Consider the following 17,208-nt stretch of genomic DNA (forward strand, 5'->3'; position numbering starts at 1 on the left):
ACTCCCTTTTTATAGGGATCCAGTCCCTCCATAAGTCTCTCAAATTTAAATTTGCCATCATTGTTACAATCATCCCTCTGGAGCTATCATCCTTAAAGGTCATCTGGGCTGAAATGTCCATCCGAGATAAAAATACATTAAAATCCCCCACCATACAAGGATTTTCCACCTCTGCCGCTTCAGTGAATAACCCCCGAAAAAACTCACGACGCTTGCAATGGTCGTTCGGTGCATAGATATTAAAGAGGTCGCAATTAAATCCCTCCATTTTTACCCATAGCCGTAAAAATCGTCCCTCAGTGTCCTTGTCCACCAAGGCAACGTTCTCTTTTATGGACGGACTCACCAAAACAGCCACCCCTCTATGGTTATTGTTTGCACAACTTGCAAACACCTCTCCCTTCCAAACCTTCTGAACTCTTTCTAGGATATCCTCATCCCAAAAGGTTTCTTGCAGACACAACAAGTCCGTACCTTTAAAACCCTGCAACAACTGCTGCAATTTCTTCTCACCCCTCAGTCCGTTCACATTAATCGAGACCAATGTAATGATGGCTCCAAAGAAGGGAAGTATGCCTGATAATCTCCCCATCATGTAATCTCTGGCCCTTCCCTCCTCACATGCTCCTTCCCAACTTTTCGACCAGCTGTTGCTTTTTCCTGCAGCCTCCGACTCTTTTTCACCTCCTGTTTGAACCTTCCCTGCTGTTTCAGCCTCTTCCTTGCATTAAGTTTGGGCCCGGGAGCTGCCCTTTCTCCCTCCTTCTGCCCCTCACTAACCTTACCCTTTCCACATGATGCCACCCCCCCCTCCACTTCCATGTCTCTGTCCCCCTCTAATTCCTCACTCTCAAGCCCTTCTGTAACCCTCTGTGCCTGCCCCCCGTCAGATACATAATCCTGCTCCCCATCAGATACATCATCTCCTATAGAGAGTCTTCCTGCTATCGCGGTTTCTCCAACAGTGCCGCTCCCTTTGACCTCATCTCCACCTCTGACCCTTGCTCCCTGATCCTTCTCTCTCTGGGACAATGGTGCACCTATATTGTTCCCTTCTGGCATCTTTGTCTCGCCAATCCCGTCCTGCTGCCCCTTTAAGGCTCCTGCCTCTTGCACCCTCTCCTTGTCTTGCCCCCTCCTGCTCACTGAGATGTCCGACTCCCCATCTTTCTTTGGAGTAATTACATTTACCATGCACCCCGCTCCTGCCTCCTCTCCCCCCGCTGTCACCAGATTATTTAGGGAGAGCTGAACCGTATTAAGACTCGAGTCTGCACTCAACCCTTGCTGCCCGCTGCTGTCTTTGTTCTTTTCCACTGTACTTGGTGTGTTTTCCACCATCTCCATCCTGTTCTCTGCTCCATAATTTTCTGCCTCTTCCTGTGCTCTTTTCTCCTTCAATTTACCAGCTGTGTCCTCTGACTGCTCCGCTCCTCCGGCCGTTCCACTCATACCTCCTGCTCCTTCTCCCATCTCCTCATCACTCATAGAGCTTCCGTCTGCCTCAAACTCACAGCGGGTGGGGCCTTTGTGATACACCCCACAGCTCTCCGCCTTGCAGCTCCGAACGATGTGTCCAGACTCGCCGCAATTATAACAGTACAAGTCTGGACAGTTTCTTACAAGATGGTCATGTCCAAGACAATAATAACAAACCATCACTTGGTTATCATGCAGTACTCAGAAGTACTGCACTCCTTCCAGTGTCTCGAATTTCATGCTGTACGGTAATGACTTCACCCCCTCTGGGAACCGTACCTTTACGTAACAGGTTCCATCTGCTACCTGTGTTCCTGGATAGTATCTACTCTTTATTGCTGAGCAAATTTTAATGTCCCACAACTCCAACTTTTTGATTAGCACATCGTCCTCAATATAAACTGGCAAGTTTAAGAATGAGACCACCACCTCTTCCGAATATAGCAGAGATACCTCCAAGAACTTATCACCAACTTTCAGACTGAGTAAAAGTCTTTCCACCTCCTCTCGGCCACTGACCGTCACCTCGAACCCAACATTCGGCTTTGGTCGGCAGGCAAAGCAGCTTCCCTCACCACAGTCCTCATGTACCGCTTGGATAATATCCCAAGCTCGTATCTCCTTATCCTCGCACTGAACCACCACTGTGTTTTCTTTTCCAAACCTCCTGGGGTCCTGGCCCAAATCTTTGGGCCTTTTTCTTTCCCTTCCAACCACAGTTTCTTCCCTAATTAAAATCCTCTTGGGAACACTGTCCTCTGAGGGGCCCGGCACTCCGGACCCCTCAGCAGCCATCTGGCTATTTTTTATGGGCCAAAAAGGCCCTAATACCAGAAAACTAAAACCCCAAAACACACCACCAACTTTTTACAAATTCACTCCAACTCCCTGCTGCAATCAGGCAACCAGTAACACCTGGTTCACTTCTAGCCCCTCACACCAAGCGAATGCTACCAACTGAGCCACCGACTGACACATGATCACATTGCTGTTTGTGGGAGCTTGCTGTGCATAAATTGGCTGTTACATTTCCTACATTACAACAGTGACTGCACATCAAAAAGTACTTCATTGACTGTAAAGCGCTTTGCGACATCCGATGTTTGTGAAAGGCGCTATATAAATGCAAGTCTTTCTTTTTTAACACCGTGTTCAGCTATGCGAGGTTAGGACAGGATGTTGGCTGGAGTGAGGAGTTTCAAAATAGCAGAGGTGGCTTCAAATCAGCACTGCACTCTGATTCACGTCACCATCTCGCTGCTCTATGTGCTGCCGGCGGTCGTTTGGCGTGCGCACAAACCCTTTTACCAAGATGGCATCCTACGCACTTCCCATCGGAATTGTGTGCACATCTCCGACCAAATTTTCGAGTCTTATGTGGCGGCATAGCAACTAAAAAGCGGGCACTACACGGCCCAATTTAGCCCCCATAGTCTGTTATACAAATCTTTGATGTTATGCTCTAGTAAAATGAACCTCTTGCCTTATATATAGTTCAGCAATTTCCTTCTCTTACACTCGCCCTTGCTGTGATCAAAAGCCTGTCAGCACAGTTTAAATTAATTCTGTCTAGATTAGCTGTTCTGTCTTTGTTCTGTATTCGAATAATGTAAAACATATCTATATTCTTGCAGGAGCTGAGATACATTCAGGCCAGACTGGGAAGGGGTGGCAGGTTCCCTGAACAAAATAAGTGAACCAACCAGCCTGGTTTTTCCACAATCCATACAAATGTGTCACTCTTCCCTGCCCTTTTCTGGGCTGTGGTTTATAATGTTGCTGCTGGAATCAGGAACAGAAACTGAAAGTGTTTCACTTCAGACTGATCACCATTTTACTTGGAGCACAGTGCAAGGTGACCAGTCCTTCGAGATGGAAGGTGAACTTTCCTGTGCTGTGTGTCATGATCTGTATAAAGACCCTGTCTTACTCGACTGTGATCACAACTTCTGCCGATCCTGTATAACCCGGTACTGGGAGAGCGCTGTCACCGCCGCCTGTCCCGTCTGTAGAAAGGAGAATTCCTCCAGGAACCTGAGACCCAACCGCACCCTCGCCAACATCGTGGAGACTTTTGTAAAAAGTGATCAAAGTGCTAAAAGTCAGCAGGAATGCAGCCGCCACAAGGAGAAGATGAAGTTTTTTTGTAAAACTGACAAACAGCCCATCTGTGTCATTTGTCAGAGTTCAAAAAGTCATCAAAACCACGAGGTGCTGCCACTGGAAGAAGCTACTGAAGAGTTTAAGGTGAGACACCGTGTAAAATAAAATACAGACACAGGTAACAGAATCCTGAACAGGGAGCGTTCACAGATTCGGGTTTGAGCGTCTCTCAATACTTAAAGCTCTTTCGATAATGAGTTTGCATTTATTTAATTACTCAGTTCTTACACGGACTGCTATTTGTATCGCTGCTGAAGGAACCAGGGACAGGAAGTGAGAGTTTCACTTTATTCTAAACACCATTTTAATAGATCAGTGTAAATTGATCAGCCCTTGGAATGCAGAGTGAAATCTCTTGTACAGTATGTTATCAGATCGATACCGATCCTGTCTCTGTGACAAGTGATGACCTGTGGAACGTGTCTCCTATTTATATTCCAGATGTGAAGCGTTTAATGTCGACATGAACTTGTTAAACTTCCTCCAAAGCCTCCCGAACAGCGCAACGTTTCAGCAATCGGGACTAGGAAACAGAAGCAGATCAATTACTCTCGGTATTTTTGTAACAGCAGAGGCAGATTTAACGGGAAAGCACTTGAGATGTTCAGGGGAAATGGATAGAGTGGAGGAGAAGTAAGGTGAAATAAAACCCCTGTGTGAATTAGGTGACACAGCACACCACCAGAGACCAGATACAGCAAAGAAAACCCCAGAGAAATAAAAGGTAAAAATAGGGATAGTGGACAGAAGGAAAATTAAAAGGGAATGCTTGGAATTTAAAAAAAGTATAACCTAAAAGGACAACAGGAGAAATAGAACAAGGGAAACAGCTGAGAAAATTATAACTAAGGTGGAGTCCATGAGCTGTGGTTATTGTGCAATATTCATAAAGGAGAAAGAGGGATACAATACAAAGGTGAAGAGATAGGAAAAGTGTCTGTTAATCAGCAGCTTCAAAGGGATTTCTGACCTTCGAGGTGCAGGAACTTACAGGGAGAGAAATCAAGAGATTTTCTGAGGCTGAGTGGATAGAATTCGATACAGTAAGTGATAAGGCCAGGATAGGATCAGACCTGGAGAGGGCACCTTCAGGGACTGTAGCTGGAGACCAGTACAATCAGCAGCAGATTCTCATCATAGAGGGACACGTGCTGAAGGGAGCCAATGATAGGGGAATGCTGGATGGATTGAAGTTATTGAAAGAAGCAAGAAAGGTCAGAAACCCTGTGAAGCTACTCGAGATTATAATTAGTGAGCAGATACCAGGCACTGCCCAGTTTTAAAATAATTCTCAGGATGTGTGCATTGTTGGCAAGGTAGCATTAATTGACCTGAGAAGGTGGTGGTGGACCTTGTGAGCCTCTGTAGTCTTATTCTTTGTGGCAGTGTTTATACAACTGAGTGGCTCGGCCACTTCAAAGGCCAGTTAAGAGTGAACCACAGAAAATGCTGGAAAAACTCAGCAGGTCAGGCAACATCCATGGAGAGAAATTTCTCCACGGATGTTGCCTGACCTGCTGAGTTTTTCCAGCATTTTCTGTTGTTATTTCGGATTTCCAACATCTGCAGTATTTTGCTATCGTAAGAGTGAACCACATTGGTGTGGGATTGGAGCCACATACAGGCCAGACTGAGTAGGGACCGCAATTAGATTTTTACCACAATCTGACAACTTCATGGCCACTTTTACTGGTACCAGCTTTTTAAGCTGAATTCAAATTCTCAAACTGCCATAGTGAGACATGAGCTCAATTTCCCTGGAGTATTAGTCCAGTAACATAATCACTCGGCTACTGTAGGTAGAAGGTCATAAGATCGTAGAAGGAAAGGCAGATAGAAAACTAGAGACAGCCAAACAAAGATGCAGCTTGCAGGTCACAGAGAGATTGTAGTCGTAGGTGATTGTTCACTAAGAAGGTGGCTGGCCATTCGTGTCTTCAGGACAATACCTGCAGGATGGTGAGCTGCCAACCTGGAACGAGAGCAGTGCATAGAATCACATAGAATTTACAGCACAGAAACAGGCCATCGGGCTCAACAAGCAAGAGTCTAACCACCGCCCCTTGACATTCAATGACATTACCATCGCCGAATCCCCCACCATCAACAACATGGGGGACACCATTGACCAGAAACTTAACTGGACCAGACGCATAAATACTGTGGCAACAAGAGCACGTCAGAGGCGAGGTATTCTGTGGTGAGTGTCTCACTTCCTGACTCCCTAAAGCCTTTCCACCATCTACAAGGCACAAGTCAGGAGTGTGATGGAATACTTTCCAATTGTCTGGATGAGTGCCGCTCCAACAACACTCAAGAAGCTTGACACCATCCAGACAAAGCAGCCTGCTTGATTGGCACCCCCTCCACTACCTTAAACATTCACTCCCTCCACCACCGGCGTACCGTGGCTGCAGTGTGTACCATCTACAAGATGCAGTGCAGCAACTCGCCATAGTTTCTTCAGCAGGACCTCCCAAACCCGCGACCTCTTCCACCTAGAAGGACAAGGGCAGCAGGCACCTGGGAACACCATCACCTCCAAGTTCCCCTCCAAGTCACACACCATCTGGACTTAGAAGTATATCGCCGATCCTTCATCGTCACTGGGTCAAAATCCTGGAACTCCCTACCTAACAGCACTGTGGGAGTACCATCACCACACGGACTGCAGCGGTTCAAGAAGGCGGCTCACCACCACCTTCTCAAGGGTAATTAGAGATGGGCAATAAATGCTGGCCTTGCCAGTGACGCCCACATCCCATAAAATGCCGGTTTATGCTCCACACGGGCCTCCTGTCGCCGTAACCACTCCCTGTGGTAGAGAGTTCCACACCCCAACCCCTCTCTGGGTAAAGGAGTCACTCCTGAACCCTCCCCATTGGATTTACTAGTGACCATCTTACATATATCAGCTCCAGCCTTGAGCTCTTGTAAGGGGTCGTTTTAACGAGCTTGTGGTGTGCGAGATCGGTTTTTGATTTCACACTGCTCGTGAGCGGTTCCGAAGCGCTCCCCCCTCACCGGTTCTAGACACTGGGCTTATTGCCAGACCACCTTGATGTGTTGGCCCAACTTGTGACTCGGAAGACAAATGGATCAGGTGAGACAAGGTAAGTTTTAAATCAAAGGTATCTTTATTTTTATGGAGAATAAAACATAGAGAATGAAGAAACAATGCAGACAAAAATCATGAACACACCTCTCAATGGGAACTAAAATTTAACACACAAGAGTTACTTTGACTATCATAATACATCAATTCTAGATCAGCGATATAATAAAACAGGGGTGGAGAAAGCGCACGGCACAACGAAGGATGAATAACACTCCCGAATTACAAAGCCCTTAATATTAAAAACCCTCCCGTCTCTAAAATATACCTCAACTAGATCAGCTAGGTGGAGTTGGGCCTTTATGCTCACCAGGGTTTTTAAAACAGTCCTTGACCTTGGTGCTCCTGTATCGTCCGGGATCTCCAATCTTCCTTATGGGACCGGCTCCTGAACCTGCTCTCCTGCTCGAACTTGTAGGCCCTCCATGCTCCTCAAACCGTAATCGAACCTCTCCACTCGCTCTGCCTTTTGACCTCGTGTCTGTGTGAAACTGTGTTCTTTTTTAATGTCTCTTTTCCCCCAACAGTTAACTGTTTTCTTGCCCTTATCTTGGTGCCAAATCAGGGGTTTTCTTTTGTTAAAGTAATGGGCAGGCTGCTTTGACAAAAGCAGGTACTTTATTTTTATGTCTTGTAAATGAAACTAATGGGATCTGTCCTGTGTCCCTCTGAGTTTGGTACAGATAATAGGTTTTGTCTGTGCTCTGCGATTTCAGAGATGGGTTTGCGTTTTGCTAGAAATTAACACACCTTGAAGTGTAAATACTTTTGTTTTGACTTCGTTACTACTGTAACCATTTTACCATATCAATTGCAGTCAGTTCTGGAATCTTCTAATCGGTGGTGACTCAGGTTTCTTTAAGATACTGCAGTGGTATGTCCTTCTGAAATGAGTCATGTGATCTGCCAACTCCATCTTGTGTTCATAAAATGTGGCCATTTCAGGGGTTTTACAATGTAGACTGTATTTTCCTGGATTTTTGCGAATCCTACACTCTCCCAAGTGGAATCATCCCCTTATTGTAATTATCTTGTAATTTCTGCTTTGCACTCTCCAAATCGAGAGACAAAGTGACCATAAACATTTTACATCAGTAGATTTGGATTGTTCAACAGTCTGGGTAATTTAGATAAAGTGCTTGGATTTTTGAAATGCTTTACCCTTAACACAGGCTTGTGATTGTATTGTTGTTGCAGAAGAAAGTGAGAGTTTCACGTTATTCTAAAAACCAGTTTACAGATCAGTACAAGTTGATCGGCTCTTTCACTGCACAGCACACTCTGTAGTGCTGTAAAGATCCTGGTGTAGGTTGTTCACAGGGAGTAACAGGATATATTGTACACTGAGGGAGTGGGATCACAAGACGTGGCAGCGCTGGGTGAAGGATTTGAGGTTTGACAGTGCTGGGTTTAGAGAGCCGTTCATGGGGAATACAGTATAGGCCCAGGAGTCCAGCAGCTGAAAACAATGTTGGTGCAACAGGTGAGGACAAAGGGCAAAAACTGCCACGGCCACAACAGGGGCATCAATTGTAGATGTCGTCACACCAGATAACCAGAGAATGGCACATCAGGGCACATAGTCATGGCTGCAAAAGGAGCACCAATACTAGCAGAAGCCACACCAGAGGGGAAACCGAGCTACAACTGCACCAAGAGTAGAGATGAGTAAAGCAAAACTCAAACCCAGGCCCCTGAGAGAGGTTACGTGGAGAAAACTTACTGGATCGACATCCAACAGGAGTTGGGCCAATTTATGGGTAAATGTAACTATTGCTTGCTAACTATATCTTTGTGAATTCCATGTGCGCCACGTCACGCATTTGGCTTGTACAGAGAAACTGCACCTCCCCCTCTCCATCAACAACAGAAAATACTTCAACGTAGAATGATGGAACTGATGATAAAAACAGAAAATGCGAGAAATAAATAGCGAGTCAGTCAATATCTGTAAAGAGCAAAGGCAGGTTATAATGTTTTGGATAGGTCCCCTTCACCAGTCAGTGCAAGGTTTCAGACCTCACAGATAAATCTATCTTGCTTACAACCATAGGGCCGTGTGGGGTTGATGCCTACATATATAAAACTGTAGCAGGGAAAAGTAGTATTGGTAAAGAAGCTGTCCTGTGCTTCAGTGGCCAATATGGCAATTAGCTGAATTTTTAGGGCAAAGCTACTTGACAATCAGGCTGCTTCAGCCTCTCTTGTCTGTGCCTGATTCAGAACAAATATTTGATTATTTTTAATCCTGTTGGAGAAGTGAGTTGAATTATTCTGGGTTCGATTGACATTTGTATATCAACCAAGCTTCCACCACTTCCATCAGCAGCGAATTCCAGGTCCTCACCACTCACTGCATATAAAAGCTTTTCCTCACATCCCCCCTGTATCTCTTGCCCGAAACCTTAAAGCTATGTCCCCTAGTCCTTGTACCATCAACTAGTGGGAACAACTTTTCTCTGTCGAGCCTATGTAAAACCGTCAAAATCTTGTACAACTCTATCAAATCACCCCTCAACCTCCTTTGCTCTAATGAAAACAAATCCAGCTTCTCCAACCTATCCTTGTAGCTAAGATCCCCCATCCCCGGAACCATTCTGGTAAATCTTCTCTGCACCCTCTCAAGGGCCTTCAGATCCTTCCTAAAATGTGGTGACCAGAGCTGGACACAATACTCCAGTTGTGGCCTAACCAGCGCTTTATAAAGGTTCAGCATAACTTCTCTGCTTTTGTACTTAATACCTCTATGTATGAAGCCCAAGATCCCATATGCTTTGTTAACCACTCTCTCAATATGTCCCGCCACCTTCAGGGACCTATGCACATTAACTCCCAGGTCCTTCTGTTCCTGCACACTCTTTAAAACTGTGCCATTAAGTGTATATTGCCTCTCCCTGTTCCTTCTGCCAAAATGCATCACCTCACACTTTTCGATATTAAATTTCATCTGCCACTTGTCTGTCCATTCTACTAGCCTATCTATGTCCTGTTGCAGTCGATTGGTATCATCTTCACTGATTGCCACACCCCCAAGTTTGGTGTCATCGGCAAATTTAGAAATTGTTCTGTATTGCAATGTCCAAGTCATTTATATATATCAAAAAAGCAGTGGCCCCAACACTGACCACTGGGGAACACCACTGTCTACTATTCTCCAGTCTGAAAAACAGCCATTTACCACAACTCGCTGTTTTCTGTCCTTAAGCCAATTCCTTATCCAAGCTGCCACTGACCCAATTATTCTATGAGCCTCAATTTTGTTAATCAGCCTTCTATGTGGTACTTTGTCAAACGCCTTCCTAAAATCCATGTAGACAACATCCATTGCATTCCCTTCATCAATCCTCTCTGTTACTTCATCAAAAAATTCAATTAGATTAGTCAAACGTGATCTCCAAGTGCCCGTTAATTTTTTCCTTGATTATTGTTTCTAAAACTTTACCCACCACTGATGTTAAACTGTAGTTGTAGTTACTAGAATTGTTCTTACACCCTTTCTTGAACAATGGTGTCACATTTGCCACTTTCCAATCCTCAGGCACCTCCCCCGCATCTAGGGAAAATTGGAAAATTATGGCAAGCCCTTCCGCTATCTCCTCCCCCGCTTCCCTTCGCAACCTGGGATGCAAGCCATCTGGACCAGGCGATTTATCCACTCTAAGCATACCCAGCCTTTCTACTACATCCGGTCTATCAATTTTCACCCCTTCCATTGCTTCTAACTTTTCCGCTTCTGCTGATATTTTGTCAGCATCCACCTCCTTAGTAAACACCGATACAAAGTACTCATTGAGTATTCTAGCCTTGCCCTGCGCCTCTCAGCATATATCAGCTTCTTTGTCCCGAAAAGGCCCCACCCCGCCTCTTACTACCCGCTTACTGTTTACTTGCTGGTAGAAGATTATTGGGTTCCCTTTTATGTTAACCTCCATTCTAATCTCATATTCTCTCTTTGTGAATCGTATGTTTACCTTCACTTCCCCTCTCAACCTATTGTATTTGGTCTGGTTCTCACTTGATGAATTCACCTGACATGCATCATACACCCTCTCTTTTTGTTTCATCATCTTCTCTATCTCCCTCGTCATCCAAGGAGCCCTTGCTTTGGTTCCCTTACCCTTCCCTCTTGTTGGAATGTACCTAGCCTGTACTTGGAACATCTCCTCCTTAAAGATCACCCATTGTTCCATTACAGTTTTGCCTGTCAGTCTTTGGTTCCATTTTACCCTGGTGAGATCCTTTTGCATCCCATTGAAGTTAGCCCTAATCCAGTTTAGAAGTTCCACTCTAGATTGTTCCTTGCTCCTCTCCATTGCTAATCTAAATCTTATGAAACGATGATCACTCGTACCCAAGTGTTCTCCCACAGACACTTGGTCCACCTGGCCCACCTCATTGCCCAGCACCAGATCCAGCAATGCCTCCTTCCTAGTTGGGCCAAGAACATACTGGTGAAGGAAATTCTCCTGAACACATTTCAGAAATTACTCCCCCTCCTTTCCCTTTACTCTAGCATTATCCCAATCGATATTTGGGAAATTAGATAGCAGCAGAATTGTATTCCACCATAATCTGTAACCTCATGGCCCAGCATATCCCTCACGCTACCATTACCATCAAGCCAGGGGACCAACCCTGATTCAATAAGGAATGTAGAAGAGCTTGCTGGGAGCAGCACAGGAGTATCTAAAAATGAGGTGCCAACCTACGGAAGCTGCAACACATGCATGCTAAAAAGTGGAAGCAGCATGCTATAGACAGGGCTAAGAGATCCCACAATCAACGGGTCAGATCAAAGCTCTGATGTCCTGTCACATCCAGTCGTGAATGGTGGTGGACCATTAAACAACTAATGGGCGGAAGAGGCTCCATGAATATCCCCATCCTCAATGATGGTGGAGCCCACCACATGAGTGCAAAAGACAAGGCTGAAGCGTTTGCAACCAACTTCAGCCAGAAGGGCCAAGTGGTTGATCCATATCGGCCTTTTCCTGAGGTCCCCACCATCACAGAAGCCAGTCTTCGGCCAATTCGATTCACTCCACGTGATATCAAGAAACGGCAGAGCGCACTGGATACAGTAAAGGCTATGGGCCCCAACAACATCCATGCTATTGTGTTGAAGACTTGTGCTCCAGAACTAGCTGCGCCTCAAACCAAGCTGTTCCAGTACAGCTACAACACTGGCATTTATCCGACAATGTGGAAAACTGCCCAGGTATGTCCTGTCCACAAAAAGCAGGACAAAACCAATCCAGTCAATTACCGCCCCATCAGTCTACTCTCAATCATCAGCAAAGTGATGGAAGGTGTCATCGACAGTGCTATCAAGCGACACTTACTTACCAATAACCTGCTCACCGATGCCCAGTTTGGATTCCGCTCAGACCACTCAGCTCCCGACCTCATTACAGCCTTGGTCCAAACTTGGACAAAGGACTTGAATTCCAGAGGTGAGGTGAGAGTGACTGCCCTTGACATCAAGGCAGCATTTGACCGAGTGTGGCATCAAGGAGCCCTAGTAAAACTGAAATCAATGGGAAACGGGGGGGAAAACACTCCACTGGCTGGAGTCATACCTAGCACAAAGGAAGGTGGTTGTGGTGGTTGAAGGTCAATCATCACAGCCCCAGGACATCACTGCAGGAGTTCCTCAGGGCAGTGTCCTAGGCCCAAACATCTTCAGCTGCTTCATCAATGACTTTCCCTCCAACATAAGGTCAGAAATGGGGATGTTCGCTGATGATTGCACAGTGTTCAGCGCCGTTCACAACTCCTCAGATAATGAAGCAGTCCATGCCCGCATGCAACGAGACCTGGACGACATTTAGGCTTGGGCTGATAAGTGACAGGTAACATTTGCGACATGGAAGTGCCAGGCAATGACTATCTCCAACAAGCGAAAGTCTAACCACCTCCCCTTGACATTCAATGTTATTACCATCGGTGAATCCCCCACCATCAGCATCCTGGGGGTCACCAATGACTAAAAACTAAACTGGACCAGCCACATAAATACTGTGGCAACAAGAGCAGGTCAGAGGCTAGGTATTCATCCCACAGCATGCTACCCGCCACCATCTCGAGGCCCGAGACCAGTCGGGAGCAGTGAGTCGGAGCCCGGTATAAAAACCGGAGAGAGGCGAGGCCCGAGACCACAGCTGGGGCAGTCGGGAGAGCAGGAGGCCAGTAACTGCTGGGGCAGTCGGGAGAGCAGGAGGCCAGTAACTGGTGAGTTTAAAAGCTCACCTTTCGCGGGCTTTTTCTTTCACAGCTGGTGCAGTCGGGAGAGCAGGAGGCCAGTAACTCTTATATAGGTGGAGCTGTTGCTAAACCCGAAACACTACAGTGTAGTGTCTCCCACCCTTCCACCTCCTCTAACCTTTTAGGGGTTAGGGGAAGTTGAAAAGGTAGGTTCAATTTATTTTATTTCAGGAGCCTAACCTAGGTGGAAAAGGTTCCAGGACAGGAGGCGGCAGTGAAAATACAACACCAGAAAACAGGTAGGTGACTGGTTGGTGAGTACTTTCACAAACTTATTCTAAGTAGAATTCAATAATTAAGCTAAATCGTAGTAAATAAAAGGGTATTGTAAGGGTTAAGTCATGGAAGGGCAGCTCGGACCCGTGTCATGCTCCTCCTGTGCCATGTGGGAAATCAGGGACACTGTCCCTGACAACTATGTGTGCAGGAAGTGTGTCCAGCTGCAGCTCCTAGCGGACCGCATGGCGGCGCTGGAGCTGCGAATGGACTCACTCTGGAGCATACGCGATGCTGAGGATGTTGTGGATAGCACATTCAGTGAGTTGGTCACACCGCAGGTAAAGGCTCGCTCAGACAGTAAATGGGTGACCAAAAGGCAGGGTAAAGGCAGGAAGGTAGTGCAGGAGTCACCTGCGGTCATCTCCCTCCAAAACAGGTTTACCGTTTTGGGTACTGTTGGGGGAGATGACTTATCAGGGGAAGGCACCAGCAGCCAGGTTCAGGGCACCATGACTGGCTCTGCTGCACAGAAGGGCGGGAAAAAGAGGGATAGGGCTATAGTGATAGGGGATTCAATTGTAAGGGGGATAGATAGGAGTTTCTGTGGCCGAGACCGAGACTCCAAGATGGTATGTTGCCTCCCTGGTGCAAGGGTCAAGGATGTCTCGGAGCGGGTGCAGAGCATTCTGAAGGGGGAGGGGGATCAGCCAGTTGTCGTGGTACATGTAGGTACCAACGATGTAGGTAAAAAGAGGGAGGAGGTCCTACAAGCTGAATTTAGGGAGTTAGGAGCTAAATTGAAAAGTAGGACCTCAAAGGTAGTAATCTCTGGATTGCTACCAGTGCCACGAGCTAATAAGTTTAGAGAGAGTAAGATAGATAAGCTAAATACGTGGCTTGAGCAGTGGTGCAAGGGAGAGGGATTTAAATTCTTGAGGCATTGGAACCAGTTCTTGGGGAGGAGTGACCTGTACCAAGGGGACGGTCTACACCTGAACTGTGAGGGAGCCGATGTCCTCGGGGTAATATTTTCTAGGGCGGTTCGGGAGGATTTAAACTAATTTGGCAGGGGGATGGGAACCTAGGTAGTGGAAAAGAGGGAAGTCATATGAAGTCAGAAATAGATGGTAGAAAGGTGAGAAGCAATAAGCAAAGGAGAGAAACACAAAGGGCCAAACTAATTCATAATGAGAGTGTGAAAAAAGCAAGCCTGAAGGCTTTGTATCTTAATGCTAGAAGCATTAGGAACAAGGTGGATGAATTAGTTGTGGAAATAGAGGTAAACAAGTATGATTTGATTGGGATTACAGAAACGTGGCTGCAGGGTGGGCAAGGCTGGGAACTTAACATCCAGGGATATACAATACTTAGGAAGGATCGGCAAAAAGGGAGGGGAGGTGGGGTAGCATTGCTGGTAAAGGAGGGGATTAATGCAATGGAAAGGAAGGATATTAACTCGGATGAAACGGAATCTGTATGGGTAGAAATGAGAAATAGCAAGGGGAGGAAAACGTTAGTGGGTGTGATATATAGGCCTCCAAATAGTAATATGGAGGTGAGGGAAGGCATAAAAAGGGAAATTAGAGAAGCGTGCGATAAGAGCACAGCTGTCATCATGGGTGACTTTAATTTACATATTGATTGGACTACCCAAATTAGTAAAAATTCTGAGGAGGAGGAATTCCTGGAATGTTTTCGGGACGGTTATCTGGACCAATATGTCGAGGAGCCGACTCGAGATCAGGCCATTTTAGACTGGGTATTGTGCAATGAGAAGGGACTTATCAGCAATCTTCTTGTACGAGGCCCCTTGGGTCAGAGCGATCATAATATGATCGAGCTCTCAGTCGAGATGGAGAGTGAGGAAATTGAATCAGAGACTAAGGTCCAGAACTTAAATAAAGGGAATTACGAGGGTATGAGACGGGAATTGGGTAAGATTGATTGGGTGGTGTTTCTGGGGGGATTGACAGTGGATAGACAATGGCAAGCATTCAAAGATAGAATGGAAGAATTCCAGAACATGTTTATACCGGTTTGGCATAAAAATAAACCTAAAAAGGTGACTCAACCGTGGATAACGAGGGAAATTAGGGACAGCATAAAATCAAAAAAAAGGGCATATCAACTGGCAAAAAAAAGCACCAGACCGGAAGATTGGGGGCAGTACAGGATACAGCAAAAGAGGACAAAGGGATTAATCAGGAAGGGGAAAATAGAATACGAAAGTAAACTTGCAGCAAACATAAAGACAGACTGCAAAAGCTTTTATCGGTATATCAGGAGGAAAAGACTGGTAAAATCCCAAGTCGGTCCCTTGCAGTCCGATTCGGGAGAATATATAATGGAGAATAAGGAAATGGCAGACCAATTAAACTCATACTTTGGTTCTGTATTCACAAAGGAGGACACAAATAACCTCCCAGGAATATCGGCAAACATAGGGACTAATGAGAGGGAGGAGCTGACAGAAATTAGTATCTCTAGGGATATGGTGTTGGGTAAGTTGAGGGGACTGAAGGCTGACAAATCCCCGGGGCCTGATAAACTACATCCTAGGGTACTTAAGGAGGTGGCCCTGGAGATAGCAGATGCTCTAAGGATCATCTTCCGGAACTCCATTGACTCGGGAACAGTACCCGTGGATTGGAGGGTAGCTAATGTTACCCCAATATTTAAAAAGGGGGGTAGAGAGAAAGCAGGGAATTATAGACCAGTAAGCCTTACATCGGTTGTGGGCAAAATGCTAGAGTCCATTATTAAGGATAAAATAGCGGAGCACTTGACAAATGGGGAAAGGATCGGACAGAGTCAACATGGATTTACAAAGGGTAAATCGTGTTTGACTAATCTGCTGGAATTTTTTGAGGAAGTAACTGGTAAAATAGATGGGGGAGAGCCAGTGGATGTGGTGTACCTTGACTTCCAGAAAGCCTTCGATAAGGTTCCACACAAAAGATTATCATGCAAAATTAAGGCTCATGGGATTGGGGGCAAGGTATTAACGTGGATAGAGAACTGGCTGGCGGATAGAAAACAGAGAGTTGGAATAAACGGCTCGTTTTCGGAGTGGCAGGCAGTGACCAGCGGGGTGCCGCAAGGATCTGTCCTGGGACCCCAGCTGTTCACAATATATATAAATGATCTGGATCAGGGAATTGGATGCAATATTTCCAAATTCGCTGACGACACTAAACTGGGAGGAGGGGTGGGCTCTGATGAGGATGTCAGGAGGCTACAGTGCGATTTGGACAGGTTGGGGGAATGGGCGGATACGTGGCAGATGCACTACAATGTGGATAAATGCGAGGTTATCCACTTTGGGGGTAAAAACAGGAGGGTAGATTATTATCTAAATGGCAATAGATTGGGAGATGGGGAAGTGCAGAGGGACCTGGGTGTTCTTGTGCACCAGTCACTGAAGGAGAGCATGCAGGTGCAACAGGCGATTAAGAAGGCAAATGGTATGTTGGCCTTCATATCAAGGGGGTTCGAGTATAGGAATAGGGATACCTTACTACAGCTGTACAAGGTGCTGGTGAGACCGCATCTGGAGTATTGTGTACAGTTTTGGTCGCCCCATCTGCGGAAGGATGTTCTTGCCATGGAAGGAGTGCAACGGCGATTCACCAGGCTGATACCTGGAATGGCGGGAATGACCTACGAAGAGAGATTAAATAGTTTGGGCTTGTACTCACTGGAGTTTAGAAGATTGAGAGGGGATCTCATCGAAACATATAGAATTATGGCAGGCCTGGACAGGCTGAATTCAGAGAGAATGTTTCCAATGGCCAGGGAGCACAGAACCAGGGGCCACAGTCTAAAAATAGCGGGCAAATCATTTAAAACAGAGATGAGGAAGAATTTCTTCACTCAAAGAGTGGTGAGCCTGTGGAATTCCCTGCCACAGAGGGCTGTGAAGGCTAATTCAATAAATATTTTCAAGAGAGAATTGGATATATTTCTGA

At 46.0% G+C, this 17,208-nt stretch overlaps 1 protein-coding gene across 1 annotated transcript in view; it reads left to right on the plus strand.

Moving 5' to 3' along the window:
• Positions 1-3,322: 3,322 nt before the first annotated feature.
• Positions 3,323-17,208, plus strand: part of LOC147096208 (zinc-binding protein A33-like) — a 96,467-nt gene continuing 82,581 nt past the window's right edge. Inside the window, exon 1 of the mRNA XM_085975075.1 lies at positions 3,323-3,726. Coding sequence (XP_085831201.1) covers positions 3,352-3,726 — 375 coding nt within the window. The 5' untranslated portion in view covers positions 3,323-3,351. The remainder of the gene's footprint in view (positions 3,727-17,208) is intronic.

Source organism: Somniosus microcephalus, unplaced genomic scaffold (assembly GCF_052327205.1).
Source record: "Somniosus microcephalus isolate GS21.2 unplaced genomic scaffold, FLI_Smic_1.0 unresolved_chr1, whole genome shotgun sequence".
Lineage (NCBI taxonomy): Eukaryota > Metazoa > Chordata > Chondrichthyes > Squaliformes > Somniosidae > Somniosus > Somniosus microcephalus.